General features: G+C 37.2%; 1 protein-coding gene across 4 annotated transcripts in view; it reads right to left on the reverse strand.

Annotated features, from left to right (window-relative positions):
• NF1 (neurofibromin 1) overlaps positions 1–18,116 on the reverse strand; it is a 168,051-nt gene that overhangs the window by 139,560 nt on the left and 10,375 nt on the right. For all 4 annotated transcript variants that reach the window (XM_037880588.2, XM_037880586.2, XM_037880587.2 and 1 more), the window contains exons 2-8: positions 11,892–12,035; positions 8,482–8,565; positions 6,054–6,244; positions 3,434–3,540; positions 3,055–3,122; positions 2,681–2,756; positions 1,076–1,233 (exon numbers count right to left, since the gene is read on the reverse strand). In XM_037880588.2, the coding sequence (XP_037736516.1) occupies positions 1,076–1,233; positions 2,681–2,756; positions 3,055–3,122; positions 3,434–3,540; positions 6,054–6,244; positions 8,482–8,565; positions 11,892–12,035 (828 nt within the window). The remainder of the gene's footprint in view (positions 1–1,075; positions 1,234–2,680; positions 2,757–3,054; positions 3,123–3,433; positions 3,541–6,053; positions 6,245–8,481; positions 8,566–11,891; positions 12,036–18,116) is intronic.

Here is an 18,116-nt window from a genome sequence, read left to right on the forward strand (position 1 = left end):
AATGATTAGGGTATGGAACGGCTGCCGTATGAGGAGAGATTAATAAGACTGGGACTTTTCAGCTTGGAAAAGAGATGACTAAGGGGGGATATGATAGAGGTCTATAAAATCATGACTGGTGCGGAGAAAGTAAATAAGGAAGTGTTATTTACTCCTTCTCATAACACAAGAACTAGGGGTCACCAAATGAAATTAATAGGCAGCAGGTTTAACACACACAAAAGGAAGCATTTTTTCCACACAATGCACAGTCAACCTGTGGAACGCCTTGCCAGAGGATGTTGTGAAGACCAAGACTATAACAGGGTTCAAAAAGGAACTAGATAAATTGATGGAGGATAAGTCCATCAATGGCTATTAGCCAGGATGGGCAGGTATGGTGTCCCTAGCCTCTGTTTGCCAGAAGCTAGGAATGGGCAACAAGGAATGGATCATATGATGATTACCTGTTCTGTTCATTCCCTCTGTAGCACCTCACATTGGTCACTTCTCGAAGATAGGATACTGGGCTAGATGGACCTTTGGTCTGACCCAGCATGGCCGTTATGTTCTTATTTCCACACATGGCAAAAAAAACCAACCAAACCAAAAAAAAAAAAAACCACCACCCACAAAGTTCAGTTCAGATTAGCAGTAATGTAAAACTTGATTAAGGGACTTGGGGAAGAATAGCAGGATTCAAAACTCTAGGAGTTCTTTACTCAAGCCCAGCAGGGACTGTAAGTGCTAAGGTGGCAGTTTGTTCTGCACAAACCCTTTTTTTAGTTCCAGGAATTGAATTGTCACGAGTAGCTATACAACCCTCATCAAGCGGGATATATGCCATTACACAAAGCTCTGATGGTAGGGAAAGTAAAGGGCTAGGTGAGAGCTCCAAGAAGCCTGAATAGTAGGAAAAAGTAAGGATTTAATAGGGGGGTTTAATGTGGGTTTTTAAAAAAAAAAAAAAAAAAAACAGAGGCAGAATAGGCTTATATCAGAGAGTATAGAGTTTTTAAACAATATAGGACATCCCAAGACACAAACCCTAGTGAATTCAGACTTGTTTTCACTACGACATTTTAGCTTTCTTCACCTTGTTTATTTTGGTTTCCTCCACCACATCCTTGGCTATATCTTGGATGATTTCTGGACACAGGACAAGAAGAATGATTTGCAGTGGCCAAACTGCTGCTTTACGTTTCGTGCTTTCGGCAAAGCCATCCACCAAGTCAAACAACTTCTCTGCACAATCTACATTATAAAACAACCAAATGACTACGGAAGAAACACTGAGGGGAAAAGTGTTTAAATATCCTGTTATGTTTAACTCATAATCCTAGTTTGCAAAGAACATTACTCAAAAGAAAAAGCACGAAAAATCTTTGGACTTTGGTTCAATAAAGAACAAAAGAAATATGAGCAAGACTGTCACAAACGTAATTTATTCACTAGACATGACTACTATAGAGTATTCCATAAATACATATGATCTGTGGATGAAGACTTATGTCAGAGCTAGGTATAATTGTCTGCAGAAAGAAATAGGAAATAAAAAAGGGGATTTCAAACATCTAAGGGGGAAAAAACATTGATCAAAAATATTATTCTATGAAATACTGTAACTGACGTGTACAAATGCCAAAATTTGCTTTCACTATTTTCCATAATTTTTAAAATCAATTATATTCATTCTTTTTCCAGCTAACCAACTCACTAAATAGTAGCTGAAGATTTAAACTGTGAAAAACTTTCCAGAATTCTGGTTTGCAGACATTAAATATGCATGTACAAGTAACAGACATTTCAGCCTGTTTTCAGAGTTCAGATACAGGTCCTGTTATGACACAAATGGAAACTGGAAGGCTGCGTCTTGAGTACTGGGAAGCAAAAGAAGTTTAGCACCACTTTTGAAAGGAAGATAAAGGGGGAATAGAACATAAGAGGAAAAGTATGGCTCCTTCTACAAAAATAAAATAATTGTGTTTTACAACCATGCTTAGGCATGCAATTGTGGCTGAACTGGGCTTTAAACAGCATTAAAACAATGATTCATAAAATAACTTTAAAATGTGCTTATGTCCTTCCCTAATTAAAAAGGCTAAAGCATATGTAGAGCCTTGTGTCAATACAAAATTTGTATTCACATCCGATCCGCAAACGGTCCGTGGATATACGCAGATTTGCAGGACTCTAGATATAAAATTTGGATCCGCATTCATCTGCGATCTGAAACATGGTCCGCAGATATAAAGCAGATAGCTACAGATCTGCAGAGCTTAAGTATATGCTTACGTGCCCTTCCTGAACAGGAATGCTTTCCTGAATCAGAGGCTAAAATGTGTATTTGTAAATTTACTTTTATTTGTATGTAAGATAGTTTATGTTTGTGCGTTTTGTTTACTTGTTATGTGTACCAAAACAGAGCTCTATAAACCAGGCCAGTTCCCACCATTACCCCCTTCCTCTCCATTTCCATTTGTTGAGTGAAGGGAGATAAAGAGTGTATCCCAGGCTGCTCTGGCAAAAGATGACAGAAAGATGCTTCTTTTATGTGAGCTGCCTGAGAAGCAAGAAGTGTACCAAATGTCAGTGAAGTTGGTGATCTCTGACATAAAACTTTGTGAAAGTCACAACCAATGGACTTAGCCTGATAAATCCATATTTTAAGAGATACACATCAAAATGATTTATGTCTTACCCGCCATATCAGTCTGTGGTGTCTGGTAAAGCTTTGTGAATTCATCAGGATAGTTTTCCACCCAGTTCCAAAATGCCTACAGATAATTCAACATGTCTTTACACATATGCAACAATCAGTTTAGGAAATAAACTCAGCTTAGGAAATAAACTTTCAATGGAAGAGATGACTTTTTTTGTCCTTCAGAGTCTCAGCATGCAGTGGGTTTACAGCAAAACTCTCATACATGTGTGTTTACAGTGAAAAGTGACCTGTCCAAAAGAGACTAGTGTTTTCCGGTTCCTAAATTCAAACAGGGGCATGAGACTGCAAATCAGTGACTGAGGAACAGCAAGAAAATTCCACTTAGAATATATCAATGGTAACATACTTGCCTTTTCAAGACTGTTTATAACGGCCAGTTGAGCTACTTTCTTTAGGGCTTTAAACTTAAATACTGTCTCTGCAAAAATAAAAAATTTTGACATTTGAAAGAAAAACTCATTTCTAACAAAATAGGTATATAATAATTCAACCCAATAAGACAGCTCAGGGGTTCTAAGCACTAGTTATTTTAAAACCAGATGCTAAGTATAATTTGAAGTAAGTAAAATTATACTGTTTCTAAATTAATATACAGGAATATGTTATACCAGCGTAACTGTGTCTATGCTAGGGGGTCATACCACTAACTATAGATTTCTAAACAGATAGTTATGGCAGCACAAAACTAGTCTGATGATCAGCCCTAAGATATACAGTTTCACAGCCTACCTTGCAATATTCGTTTCAGTTTTATGCAGTCCACACTAATATACTGTAAAAGTTCAATATCATGAACATCAGCATTATCTTCCGAACACACAGTCAGTTCCTGTAATCTAAAGAGATGCAAAGTAAAGTAAATAACTCAAAACAGTAAACGGTATTAACTTCTCAAAACAGAGAACGTCAGCCATGGCTGACATGTTTATACTTATGAAAAACACCTCCTATTATACAGGTGAAATGAAAACAAACAGTAAACATTTGAATATTAAAGGATCATCATCATCCCCTCCAGAGACTTACAGTTAGAACTTTGACAGATCCAAGAATTAAAAACAAACTTTGGATGACCACTAAGAGTTAATTTTACAGAATATTTTCATTTTATCATCATATAGAAAAGTTTCAGAGGAAAATTTCTCAACATTTCAAGATGTAAGCTACAAATGCCATCAGTTTATATTTATGTTAACACCAAGTTTTTACCCTATATCCTCTTTTTCTTTACAATGCTGTGGAAGTAATCTATATTACATTTCACCTGAGCATTGACCTCTCTGGCTCATGCTGGTGGTGCCTTTGGGCCATGCCCCTGGGAATGGGTGCCTTGCTTTGCACTTGAGCTATACCATCTGGTCAACAATCAGGAGTATTCACAGTCTCTTAAGGGAACTGCAGTCAGCCCTCAGGCAAAGGGCCGCTTTTTTTTTTTTTTTTTTGTCCCTAATGAAACTCAGTGAGTTTTAATCACATCAGTTTAAGAACTGTGGTAAATTTTTTCCCTCCTTTTTCGAGGGTAACTTACTAAACACCATATCAGATCACAAGCCACTAATAACAATCATATGCGCCTGCAAGCTATGAGATTGTGTTGACTCCTTCCAAAGCTACAGATGTGTACTTGACATGATATGTGATTTCTAGCACTACACACAAAAGCAGCTCTTCATTTCATCAATGGAGGGAAAACTTAACAGCCCACGCTGAGAACGGGAAGGTCCCTGATGCTGTGCTTTACATGCCAAAAATCCCCCAGCTGCTGTACAGAGCCTAGAAATATGCCTAAACAGGAAGCATGGGTCAAAAGATCAGCAATGCTAACTGTCGGCAGGCTGACCTCTGTGGATATTAGCAACAAACAGCCAAATGTTTAACCACTTCTGTACCAATGAAAAACAGAATTGTGTGGAAACAAAAATCAACTCCAGCCTTGAAACAGCCTAGAATTTCAAAATTAAGTTTGAGAAAAAAAGATCTATACTGAAAAACTATACCGCAGATGTATAAACAAATACACATTAAAGAACTATCTACAAGAATAAGTTCTAGTGTAACTCCCTATAACAGAAGTGCATGGAATTATTTCCTACCCTGTAAGCAACTAAACCTAATCAATTTATTTAGCAAAAACCACATCCTCCATCCTAGCTACTAAGTCCAGGTCCTTGAAAGAGAGATTATTAAAGCCCTTTAAAGTTTAAAGAATAGTTGAGATTTCAGCTAATTAGATGTTTAACAAGTTTCATATTTAAAATTTGAATGCACTTCCATTCTAATGTTCTTAAAGCTCTTTTAACTGTATAAGTTACACAAGCCCTAGTTTTAATTAGACTGGTGTACTAAGAACAACTCAAACTGGCATACTCACTGCTGCCCGACCCTAATAAAGGAGCATCGGATTCAATGCCAACAAATTATCCACTCAATTATCCATTGTTGGTTATAACCACACTACTCTGATAAGAGTTAAGCCTTTTCAAGCAACTTTCAAAGGACATAAAAGCATTTCCTTAATAAAAGTTTCCCATGCAAGCTTGGTGGGCTGGCCAAAGACATTAGCACCGAAGAGATGCATGCAACGTGGGAAGTAAAGAGGGGATAGCATACCTTGGCCCTGATTCACCTCTCATTTAGAGTGGTGTAAATCAGGAGTAATTCCATTATAATCAGTGGGGATACACTGATATAAAACTCACGTGAGAGGACAAGCAGGCTCCTTCCAAAGCCAATAAGGAGTAATATTCTTAGCGTTAAGGCAATCATGCCCCATTCTCAATCACACGAATGGACAGATATGGGCCTTCAAGTATGGAAAATTAGGGGAGGACAACACCCTTAAGGCTCCAACAGAGCTACAGAGAACTAGAAGTTACCATGAAACAGCAGACACATTAATGGATATAAGTTAAGTGTGTCTGTCAATCTTTAGAAATCTCTCACTAGCAAGCACCCACCCTATATTTCAACTTGGTTTTATCATTAGTTCTGTTCTATAGCAGGTTTTGTTCATATAAAAGCCGGTCTAAAAAAATAAGTAAGTTTAGTACCCAGAAAATATGCTGTAAAAAACACAGACTGGAGACAGAATCTGACTAATTTTATCAACTGATGCTTAAGCAGAGTTTTGAAATGTAGAGGGATTTTCATCAGAAAAGATTTTAAACAAACAACTTATTATGATACAAACACCCCATCAGCATTTTCATGTTAATATTTTTCAGATCAGAAAGGTCTGTCATGAATTTTAGCCTTTGTTTTAATCTATACTGATTAGAGCCAGACAACATTCACAGTGTTTGAGAAGACATCTGATACACTGGATAAGCTCTGCCATTCATGCACTCACCTGGTGGAAATGCGGCTGAAGACTGCATTAAAATTATTGCAACTCAGAGAAAAGAGAACCCCAGAGGCAGAATTGCGAAGTTCAGCTGCATGTTGGTTTCCTTCACGGTACGTATGGATAAAATGGCAGATTTCTGGCAGCAACTGTTTGACTAGCATCGTCTCATCTAGTCGCATCGTGTCCTTTGGTTGCTAAAATGTAAACATTTCACTTATTTCCTGAAATTCCCTATCAAAGCTTTACAGGCAAAAATAGTATTTCTAGTTACTACTATCCCAGGAAAAGATCTTCTACTACTTACTCTCTACACAGACAAAACTCTCATTGACTTCAACGCAAAAAAGCTCTGACCACCCCTCCCCCACTGCTGCTAACAGTAATTTCCTACAATTTCACATAAAGTAGTATTTTACATCTTTGAATATGTTTCCATCCCTGACCTGTGAGACAACGTTAGTAGGTCAATATCATCAAGCGCTGAATGGGCTATCAAAATACTTTTTTCGAGCAAGAGGTTTGAAGACTTAAGGGACACACCCTGCCAACCTGTCAAAGTATTGGTTTGAGAGCATTTGAGTCAGTTGTTTGCCTTAGAAGAACCTACGGTAAACTCAGACTCTTAATTCTCTCAAATGGTTTTCTGACCGTTGTTTTTCTCCAGTAGGGATTTAAAAGACATGATGAAGGAGAGGGTGCTTCTTTATTGACTCAGTGTGATTCCAGACAAGAACAAAAAAAGCTACACTTTCCTGTAGAATTCTACTTTTTCCAATTTGCACAGTATGAGGCATAAGCAAACTATTTAACAAAGAATTTGAAGAGCAACTTTACTAAGAATCTTAACAGACGGTCAGGTCAGCGTTTAAACTTTTAAAATCCTATCAATGAAATTACTATGGGCAATTCAGAAGTTGCAGTAATCCTACTTAGTTGACCTGAGTCTTGTTGCCATGAGAACTTGGTGAAACATTAAGAAGCAATAGTAAGCATGAAGTATGTCTGACCATATCACAGAACACAACTCTCTTTGTATACAGCTTTGGCTCAAGTCTTACTAAACATACTGGCTCAACTTGCTTTCATCTAAATTGACAAGACATACAATTTTAAGCTGCTAGAGGTTTCATTATGTATCTGAAACACACTGAGGTTTTGATCAATATAAATTGTGGCTTTTAAAAAAGGAAGATATGGATTTATGAAATTAGACAAGTCTAAGTTACTGGTATAATTTACTTTTTTTTAAAATTGAAATCTAGTCTGCTTTATGTAGATACCTACATTCTTTTCTTACGTATTTAAAATAGCACGATTACTTAGATCATCAGCATCTTTACTATATTAAAAGATGTTCTACCTTGATAAACCAAACTCTATTGTATTTATTACACTGTAGAGAAATATCTTTTACAACCAGTAGTAAGGAATTGCACACATCTTTGATGATTTCATTACATTCTTCCTGGAACAAAGCTAAAAGAAATCTTTAGGAATAAACCTGAGACTCAGAGTTTTTACATAAGATGAAGTTTGGCTTTGCAATTATACAACTGTTTTCATCCCAAAGGTAAAAGCAAACTGCCTCTCAGCAAAGATCTGAATGGAATAGGAAAGTTTGTGTGGAAACTTCAGAATTGGACTCCCACTGGAAGTTTGGATATGGTTAAATAATGTAAACTAGGAAATACCTGCAAAAGTAATCTTAATATGGCAATAGCGAAGGATTCTGTCTGGGTATATAATTATAGAAAACAGAAACAGAACTATGTCAACAAGAAATCTCTGCTTCATTTAAGAAACACTAGCTAGGACTTCCATAAACTTCACTAATTTTAATATAGTTTAAAGCATTTATATTTTAATTTTTACTATTTTCCACTTTTAAAATGATTGTAAAATTATCCTTTAATTTTGTATTAAATTGTGAAATGAAACCATTTTTATTCTTTCGTTTGTATCCCTACTTAGAATCTCCCCATCCACCCACAGTTTATACAAATGCAATGAAAGCTTAACACTGAAACCCATTACTTTACTTAAATTTGTTTTCCATGCACACAATGGTTTATTCTTTTTATATGAATTGTTGTAGAGAAACATATAATATTAGAACTTTGCAAGTGAAGTAGAGGAAAGATTAGATCTGAAACCTTCCTTTGTCCACTTAGTTAACAAGTCAAGGCGTTTTTGATCATTGTTAATGGGGGGGAGGAGGGAGAGGATGGACATTCTACACATTGTTATTTTATCAGTTACATTAACTACTTCACAGAAGTTTTTCTAAAATTAGCATTAATTCTATGTGAAATAAATCAAGTGATTGTTAGTTTATTCGTACCTAGTATACACAGGCACACATTTATAGAACTTCTGTTCACTTTTCTACATCTGATTCAGAAACTCAGCAATTATAAATTAGACTACTTACCCCAGCAAGGCATTTTTCCAGTGTATCCAATATAATCAGCTGAGAGAGATATAAATTCTTTTCAGCAGCTTCTCCAAATATCCTCTATAAGAAAAGATACAGATTTAGCTCCAGGGCAAAAATCTAACTGGTAGCCCATTACAGCATTTAGGTGATACAGAAAATCTGCTGGGGATTAAGCAGCACATTAGGTTAATGCTCTAGCCTTTCCACCTTTGGAGTTCTGGTTCAAATTTAGAAATAGGACCAGTGAAAATGAGATTGATGGTTCCTTCCTAGTTCCTAGGATGAAGTGAGTAAACTGTTTTGGTGTGAATGACATAAATTCAACAAAGATAACAAGGGACAGGACAGGCCGGCCAATTGGTATTGGAGATGCACTAGCAGACCAACTGGAGAGCCTAGCAAGTCCTTCACTTTCATGACCCCAAAATTCATTCAAAAGAATGATGGTTACACTTCTTTTAGAAGCTATTTTAGTAGCTATTACTGTTTGTCTAAAGTATCTGATTTCTTTTGAGCTGTATTTTATTGCCAACACAACACTTAACAGAACTGAGGTTTTCCACAAACCCATGGATATAAACTTAGTTTGACTGCTGCAAAATTTAGCATAGACCACAGGAAGAAACACAAATACACTACCGGATCTTCAAAGCGGAGGCTGCATTTTAAATCTAGGATGCAAGAGTTTATCACATATTTAAAATGGCATACAATTTCACTACCAGCACCAATGACTAAGTATATCAATATTCAGATTGGAACAGCAAAACAAAGCAGAGAAGGGTTAGACAAAAAATTTATTTAGTTCCACTGAGTGTTGATAGAACACACAGTAAGAAGCTTCTAAAAATGATGCGATAATTAAAACTGCTTGAAAGATTAGTTCAAATATCTGTAGGCTTTAGCTGAGCAGGAGGCCTCTTGAAGCTCTCTTTTCTAAAGATGGAGTAGACTAATGGCACACAGTCTACTGGTGTGTCTGGTCTCCATTCTGAAGGAGTGCTTGAAAAATACTGATAGCTGGTTGGAGCATCTCATCCATTCTCTCTTCCTCAACCGTAGGAAAAAAGTTAAGTCTTGCTATTGGGTACAGAACATTGATATGAAAAGACCCATTCTTCTATTTTTGCCCTTTATGGAGGAATTCACTGGGAAGTACCAAGTCAGACTAATAATTTTTGTGCCATTTTCCATGAAAAGTGGTACATTGCTGGTATTCCCTCAGAGACCTTTCCCACTTGGCTTACCCAGAACACCTTGTCCAGGTCTCTGGAATCCAAAACACTCAATTGAACTCTAGATTTCACTACTCGGGTCCTTTTATTTGGCATAGAGCAAAGCTATGCTGAGTTGATAAGACTCAAGTGAATGGGGTGGGTATAGGGCATGCCACACATCCAAAGTTACACACTTTATATACATGTACAAATTACACTGTATTTACTATACATTGAATCACATGTTTTTAGATTGGTTTGGTTACTTTGCAGGAACTAATCCCCGTGCAGCACGTTCTCTCCATGTGCTGTTCACAAAGAACCTGCACTTTAATATTCCAGGTTCATCTTTGTTCATTGTTAGAAAACGGTTCCCTGGGTGTTCTTCCTCATATCTTAGATGGCTCAGACATTCTGCCTTTTTCAAGCTTATAATCTGTTTACCTCCCTAATTTTATCTTCCAAGAAATGAAGCCTCCTTCCAAGTATTAATTGCTCATGTCAGGCCAGGCCTCAGCTACATACATCAGATAAAATACAGAATTTTTGTTTCTATTTGTATAGCTTACACTCTTATTTATCAAGATTCCTTACAACTGATCTCTATAGACTGGCTGATTTATTTTTGGGTTGGCACTATTAATTTTTATGTCCATTAGTGTAAGTATAGGCTACTCATTCTCTTGTTCTGGTGAGGACATATGTTCACATACTATTGGCCCTTTAGGGAGCCCACCCTGAGTGCTGTCATGATGGATCTGATGGTTTGGAAGTTGATCACCCATGAAATGTGCTTCATTTCTTCTCCCTCCACTTTTTCAAAGTAACTACAATTTCTCATCTTGCCTGCCCCATGGTAATTTTTATTTTTCCTAGCACACACACTTAGGATCCTATTTAATAATTTTCCTGTGTTCCTCCCCACCCCCCTTTGTGTATAGCACCCTATCAAATTAGTTGTCAATGTTAATTTTATGAAAGTGAGGTTTCAATAATGCTTTAGGATATTTCTGAAAGTGTTCCTATGTTCTGCCTTGCTGCATTTCACAAATAAACAGTGTAGAGGGAGACTGTTCATTTAATGTTACAAATTTGAGTTTGAAAGGGTCTTTTTGAAATTTGGTGGGAAGGTCTTCTTGAACCTTTTTCTGTCCCTTGACTTTAACCTGCTGCCCTCAAGAACTCAGTGTTAAGGAGGTCCTTGATCCACCCAAGAAACACTGCAAGCTACATCAAGTGTCAGTCAGAGGGAGGAAATGTCAGGGGAACACTCCACTCAAGCTAAGCATCCCTTACTGGCCTCTAAGGCATGTGCTCAGGAGATTAACTCTGTAGGACTACCACTAGACCAAAGAGCCTTTTTCAAGCCTTTTCCTTCATGGTTCTCAGCTGATAATCTTGTATGGCTCCTGGATTTTTCTTTGTTTTTAAATGTAATTTCTGAGATGGCAACTTGCAAATGACTGCACCATGCACTAATGTAGAATGTCTGAACAGATCCTGAAAAGAATCTAATGCCCTAGGTTTGTTTTAAATACTTGTTCGTTTTTCCCCTCTTCCAATATTGCTCTTCCTGGCAGGACACATTCTAGCAGAAAGGATTAGGACAGCTCCCATCGCTCTGGATGATGTTCACTGGATACTTCTGCCCAAATGCCCTCTTCCTTCTCCTCCAAGGCCGCAAAATAGTGTGTCATTAGTTAAATGGCATGATTATGCAGCTGTACAGAGAGAACCCATTTCCCAGTGATCAAGTGCACCACTTACAAAATATATTCCACTTGGTTTGGAGAGCAGATATCCAAGGATTGCTTACAAACCCAGGTCTAAGAGGGCATGTGTTGAGTTGTACCCCATCCTAGCCATATGCACTTTTCCACTCTGTCCATTCCCTCAGTGACTGACACCTTCTGGGTTATCCAATGCAGCATTACTAACAGTCTTCCTTTTAGACCTTGTTGCCCACGTTTCCCATAACCCTCACATGCAATGTGGATGCTCATTTCAATTTTGTTGGTAAACTTTACTGCATTTGAAGTTAAAAAAATAAAATAAAAAAATCAGTAAGTTAAATGCACAAAACGAAGCAGCAATCTGAGTCAGACTAGACATTCTACAAAGTTTCTGTAAATAAAAATTCATAACCATTTTCAAAAGCATCCAATAAACCAAACCTAGAAAACTTACCATATTGTTAACATTTTTTAAGATATTAGTGAGACCGCTTATGACCAGGGAAAACTTGTACTTGGAAATGTTTATGAGACATTCCTTATTATGTTCTGTGCTGACTTTGGTGTGGGTATTCTGCTGGCCAGCTTTTATGGGAAGCTGCAAAAAAAAAAAAAAGTAGCATTACTTAGCATTTGTATATTAAGTTAGAGATTTACAGTTTTACAGGAAGGTTAAAGATACCTTGAGGCTTTATAGATTATGTTGTAAAACATTCTATTAAAGACAATCTTACAGTAACATTTTATTATATTTTTCATCTTTTCCTGCTAGAAACATTTGCAGGAAGCAAAATCCAGATTCACCTGTTTTTACTGCTTATTTCTCAACTAAAGCCAAACATCTGTTCTGTGACAATTTCCAAACAAACCAAATTCAGTGTCAGAAGTATTATTACAAGTGAAAAGAAAAGGAGGACTTGTGGCACCTCAGAGACTAGAAATTTATTTGAGCATAAGCTTTCGTGAGCTATAGCTCACTTCAACGGATGCATCTGATGAAGTGAGCTGTAGCTCATGAAAGCTTATGCTCAAATAAATTTGCTAGTCTCTAAGGTGCCACAAGCACTCCTTTTCTTTTTGCGAATACAGACTAACACGGCTGCTACTCTGAAACCTATTACAAGTGACTAAGCAATGAAACTGTAGGCCTGTTTTCACAAAAATCTTCGCAAAAAAAGTATGTCTTTTGTATTTATGCAGCTAAACATGGACTTCAAAGCCTCCACTGAAACTTCTGTCAGGATAAAAAGTATGACAATAGGATAAGAGAAATTCAGAGATCTATCCTGGGTGACAAACTCATTCAGGTCTAAGAAGCATTCCAATATTCACTGCAATTCCATCTAACTGTTCCAGAAAGTTATCCGACAGATCCACATCCATCAACAAGCAGCACAGCAGCATTGTGTGAAAGTACAAAGCCAGGCATCAGGCAATATCATAGCCACTTGCACGACAGCAATAAATTTCTAACGCCTCAGCACGTTTTAGTATACATTAAATCTATCCCCTTCTGAGACAGGAAAATTCCTCGAATCACACTGATGTGTTTAGTCTTAACACACTTCTTGAAAAGTGTTTCAACCCAATCTTTCCAAGCTCCATATCTTTATGTAATGACAAATGATGAGAAAGGAACTGAGTGTTTCAGCAAAGAAAGGAAATCTCAGACATATCCTAAGGCTAAGATTGTTTTCATAATCTAGAAGACTGTCATAAAACGTGTTAAATATGTTTTAACTAACGTACTAGCAAACATATTTTAGAAAAAACCTATTTTGAGTATAAACCTCAGTGTGACTTAGTGAATTTTCCTGTCTCAGACAGGGATGGATTTAAAACATGCAACTGCATTCTGAGGAGCCAAGGGGTGACCATGACCAGCTAACATTTTTTAAACACAATTTGCCTTGTCTAATTAGGTGCAAAGTCACATTTAAAGTTATGTTTAACTTTATTTTAAAATGCTCTCACTTTTTTCATCTAGACATGCTCTCGTGGCTTCAAACAGAGACTGCAAAACCAGTTCCTACCTTTGCATCCTCCATCTTTCAAAGAAAGCTATTTTTAAAACCATCCATTTTACACACTATGCTACAGCAGATTACATTGTGAAAAACTGACCCTATAGAGCTGGTACCGTGCTATGATAGAAGTATAACGGCATTAACTAACTGCACAACACTAGGAACACAATATTAGCTACTGGTTTAAAGCTGTTCCATTAGGAAATCCTGATTGTCAGATTGAGAAAAAAAAGTACCCGCTGCAGGCACATTCCACGCTAATGTATACTACCACCTTTTACTAGATTTTAAATAAGACCTAGATTTTCTTCACATTGCCCAAGTATATCAGCAAAAGTCTTAAGTCATGACTACACCAGAGGCTTTTCAGCGGCACAGCTGTACCAATACTTCCTAAAAAGGCAAAAAAATCCACCTTGCAAAACAGATCTTCCTTGGTCAGTCTAATAGGTGCAAGAGAACCCAGGTGGCTGAGGGGCACCTCTTTATTTTATAAAATAGTAAAAGTCAGCTAAATAAGTGAAATTGGAACACTATAAAATATTATGACTTCATCTATACCTGTAAAACCTAGCGGAGGAAAAAGAAACACAAAAGCAATTGCCCATAAAGACATACCCATGTATTCATGAATGGATAAATAATCTCAACCCTTAACACATTACCCTGCATGTTCAAATCAAATTTAAGTTAATATTAACAGATAATTGATAGTCACTGAAATGTTTGGTATTAATAGTCACAAGTTAAGGCTCTTTAATCCTCACTGTTAGGATAACGAAAGATAATGGAAAAAGAGATGCACTTTTGCATAGCACCTAGCACAAAGACTGATTCTTGATTGGGTCCTTTGGTGCTACTGAAATACATAATAATAAAAGGAAGTAACGGGTGAACTCTCAAAAATATGGTGATAAGAGACGCCAAAATATGAGGGATGATTACAAGCATAGGAGGACAGTTCTCATGTCCAAAAGTTTCGGCAGTGTCACTAAAATAATGCCATTGCAATCAAATTCTGTAACTTTTGGATTGGAAAGGCCATTCTTTAGATGTTCATTTGGGGAAATGTCAGTCCACCTCTCTTCACTAAAAACTAAATACTACAAGATCACTCAAGTCAAAAGGTGAGCATCCCTCAAGTGCTTAAAGAACTCTTAGAGAAATGTTGATAGTTTTAAAGTACAACAATTCCCTAACGAAGAAGGAATCGGTTGCAGTGTTGCCAGTTATATGCGCTCTAGATGTCCAGGCGTGAGCTAAAGCATGGGCTCTAGGACCCTGCAAGACAGGAGGGTCTCAGAGCCCAGGCTCCAGCCTAAGCACGGACATCTACACCTCAATTCAACAGCCCCTTTACCTCAGCCTGTGTCAGCTGGCACAGACCAGCCGTGGGTTGTTAATTGCAGTGTGGACAAACCTTGCCAGATATTACCTCACCCAACTTGCCTAATAACTTAGAGGACATTTTAGTTGTATACAAGTCATTGATATTTAAACTTTTGGTATGTCTAAACTTTTCTGACTGACTCAAGTCAGGTACTCAGTTGGCAAGATAAATGTTTCCTCCCATCTTTTCCATAAATCAGATATATAGATTAATGCAAGTAAAATTTTGGGATCATAGATTTAACAAAAATGAAATGTTACGAATTCCAAAACAGTGAAAGCTAAAATTTCTTTCAACTTTATTCAGAAAAGTGACTTCCAAAGAGGATCTTCTACAATAAATAGTAAAAGTTAGACTTGAGCTGCAACTAGTCCAGCACAGATAACAGAAAACTCAGTAACTCAACAGATATTAATCCTATTCTGAACACTAGACACTTTGTTTCAAGCTGTACTCAGTAAATTCTTCAAAGGTCACAGACCAATCATGTCCCTTGCGTGCAGTTTACCAGAGTCAGTTAAAAAAGTATCAGACCACATTAAAATGTAGGAAGAAGTACTTTGTTGAAATTCACTTTATGGAAGCTTTATATTTAAAAAAAAGACAACAGATTAGGGAAACAAGAATGCAATCAACGCATATATGTTTCCGAATTATACACACACACTTTGGATTTAGAGCAGATGCTAAGTATCTCAATTATAAAATATCAAATATTTAAAATGTTTTTTTCTGGTTTTTTAACTGGATTCCACAAGAACATTCCGTAAACTCATTCTGAGATTCTGAAAAACATAGATGTTCAAAGATGTTTCATGGCTTGAAAAAGGATGTGAACTGGAAACCCAGTCTCTCAAAATGCCACAGAACTTAAGAACTAAAGGAAAAATGCCAGGCAGTTAATATGTCTAAAAAAACTATCAAGTGCTTAAAGGTTTTTGGTCATCACTGAATAAAGTTGCAGTATCTTAACCCTTCATTTATCATATTAAAATGTATAAGCTTCCTTTTAACACAAAAACAGTAAGAAAAAAAGTTGCATTTGGTCTGGGTATCTAAACTCTGGAACAACTGATCTAGCCATCAAAGAATGTCTTTAAGCCCAGAGAATTTTTATGTCATGAAAATTATGACTATCCTGCCCATGTATCTTAACATGAAAGTCTGCAATATAATTCTATACGGAATAACTGTTTAACAGCTGTACCATAGCCTGACTTGATAGTAGAGGTCATTGTACCTGCTCAGTGCCTGAATGCCAGCAGGGGACAAGTGGGGGTACAAAGGAAAATAAGGCACAATGCTGTAACCGCCCAGTACAGAAAAATTGCTCATCTTTCTGCAACTGTGCTTGTTTCCCCCACCCGACCAACTCTTCCAAATTTATTCTAGAAAGCTAGTGAGATCAGGTTCCAATGCTGGTTAAAAACACATTTATTTCTGTGTCTTTAGTTCAGAATTAAATCCCACCTGTATGAGAATTTGGTATGTGCATATTTTCTAATGTTAATCCTGCTTGTGCTGGGCTGTTGTTTTTTTAAACTTGTGTGGCACTGTACATAGAACACACTTCCTTTTACTGGCTAAAGTAGCAATAAATTATGCTATTTTATAGAAGCATTTACAAGATTGAGAAAATATTGAACATTAAAAATGTATTTAATCTCTTCCCCCCCTCCCTGCCCCAAGTTGGAGGTGGCAATGACATTTAATTTTTCAGATCAATGTTTTGTTTGATGCTACATTTTAAAATTGTATGGTTTTGGTCGACTTGAAAAATTAATCACCATTAGTTTTGCGAGTTTCTTGGGAGAATGTCAGCACTTTGCGCTAGATTGTTTTAATGTCATGCTGACTTGAACTTGCGAGATGGCTTAAAAATGGGAATTTTTATCATGGTCTAAAAAGCTTGAAGTTGTTTCTTTCATTGCTAAACTTATTGGAGTTGAATACAACGCCAAAAGATGTTGATAAACTAACACTACTTCACAAAACACTGAGCATAGAAATGTCAAACTAATTAAATCAGTAATGGTCAAGGCTGGGTCTACACTTAAAACACTGCAGTGGTACAGCTGCTCGCGCTTCAGTGAAGATGCCAGGAGAGCTCCTCCCATGAATATAGTTAAATCCACTTCCATGAGAGGTGGTAGCTATGTTGATAGAAGCCCTCCTGTTGACATAGTTGATTGGAAGTTAGGTCGGTATAACTGTCACTAAAGGGTGTTGATTTTTCACACTCCTGAATGACTTAGTTATACCAATGTAAGTTTATAGTGTAGACCTAGCTCAAGTGTCATTTATTTAATAACCCTCTTCTCAGTGTAGATCATTCTTAAAACATTAAGAAACTAAGAGCTAAGAAAAATTAAGGGGAAAAAATTGGTTGGCACCAATCTTTCCTGAACCCCCTCTTCTGGCCTTTAAACAACTCCCCAGTCTCAACAAGCTCATCATCAGAAACAAGCCCCCCACAGACCAGGATACACCAAACTCAATGCAGCACCAGACCCTGCCAGAACAGATGCAAAATCTGCAGATATATCTCCACTGCTACAATGATCAGCAGGGATCCTAGAAATCAGCTGACCATGGAGAAATGTAGAATTTGTATTTATTTCTTTAAACAGAGAATCTTTAGTTTTTACATTTTGTGAAAAAATTAAAACATACACAGTAGAACCCTGTTTATCTGAGTCTCCATTATCTGGCTCAGCATATTAATTGAACCAGAGCTGACGGCCCGAGCCCTGGGCAGTGAGCCTCCGGGCTCTCTATTGTGGCTAGGGGAAACTGAAGTTCAGCATTTCATTTTAATCACTGAAAAACACACATTTTTATAGAGTTTTTTAATCGTGGAAAACTAGGATCCCTGATGATCAATACCCCTGCGACACACCTGTCAAGATCCATGGGTCCCACACATGCCTATCACAACATGTGGTATACCTCATCCAGTGCTCCAAATGCCTGAAGTGAAATCTGACAATCACTATGCTCTCAAGTCAACTCACACAGAAAAATGATAAAAGACCAAAAACAGCCTATCACCCCTGGGCAAGTACTTTTGACAAAGCAATCACTCCATATCTGACCTCTCAGTCTTCATCCTCAGAGGAAACCTGTATAAAAGGCGAGCCTGGGAACTTAAATTCATAACTCTGCTGGACTCTTAAAAACCATGGACTTAACAGACACACTGATTTTATGGCGCAGTATAACAATATAAACAATTGCCCTCTTCATTTTAAATGGTCTCCTA

The sequence above is a fragment of the Chelonia mydas genome, chromosome 17 (assembly GCF_015237465.2).
Source record: "Chelonia mydas isolate rCheMyd1 chromosome 17, rCheMyd1.pri.v2, whole genome shotgun sequence".
NCBI classification, from domain to species: Eukaryota; Metazoa; Chordata; order Testudines; family Cheloniidae; genus Chelonia; species Chelonia mydas.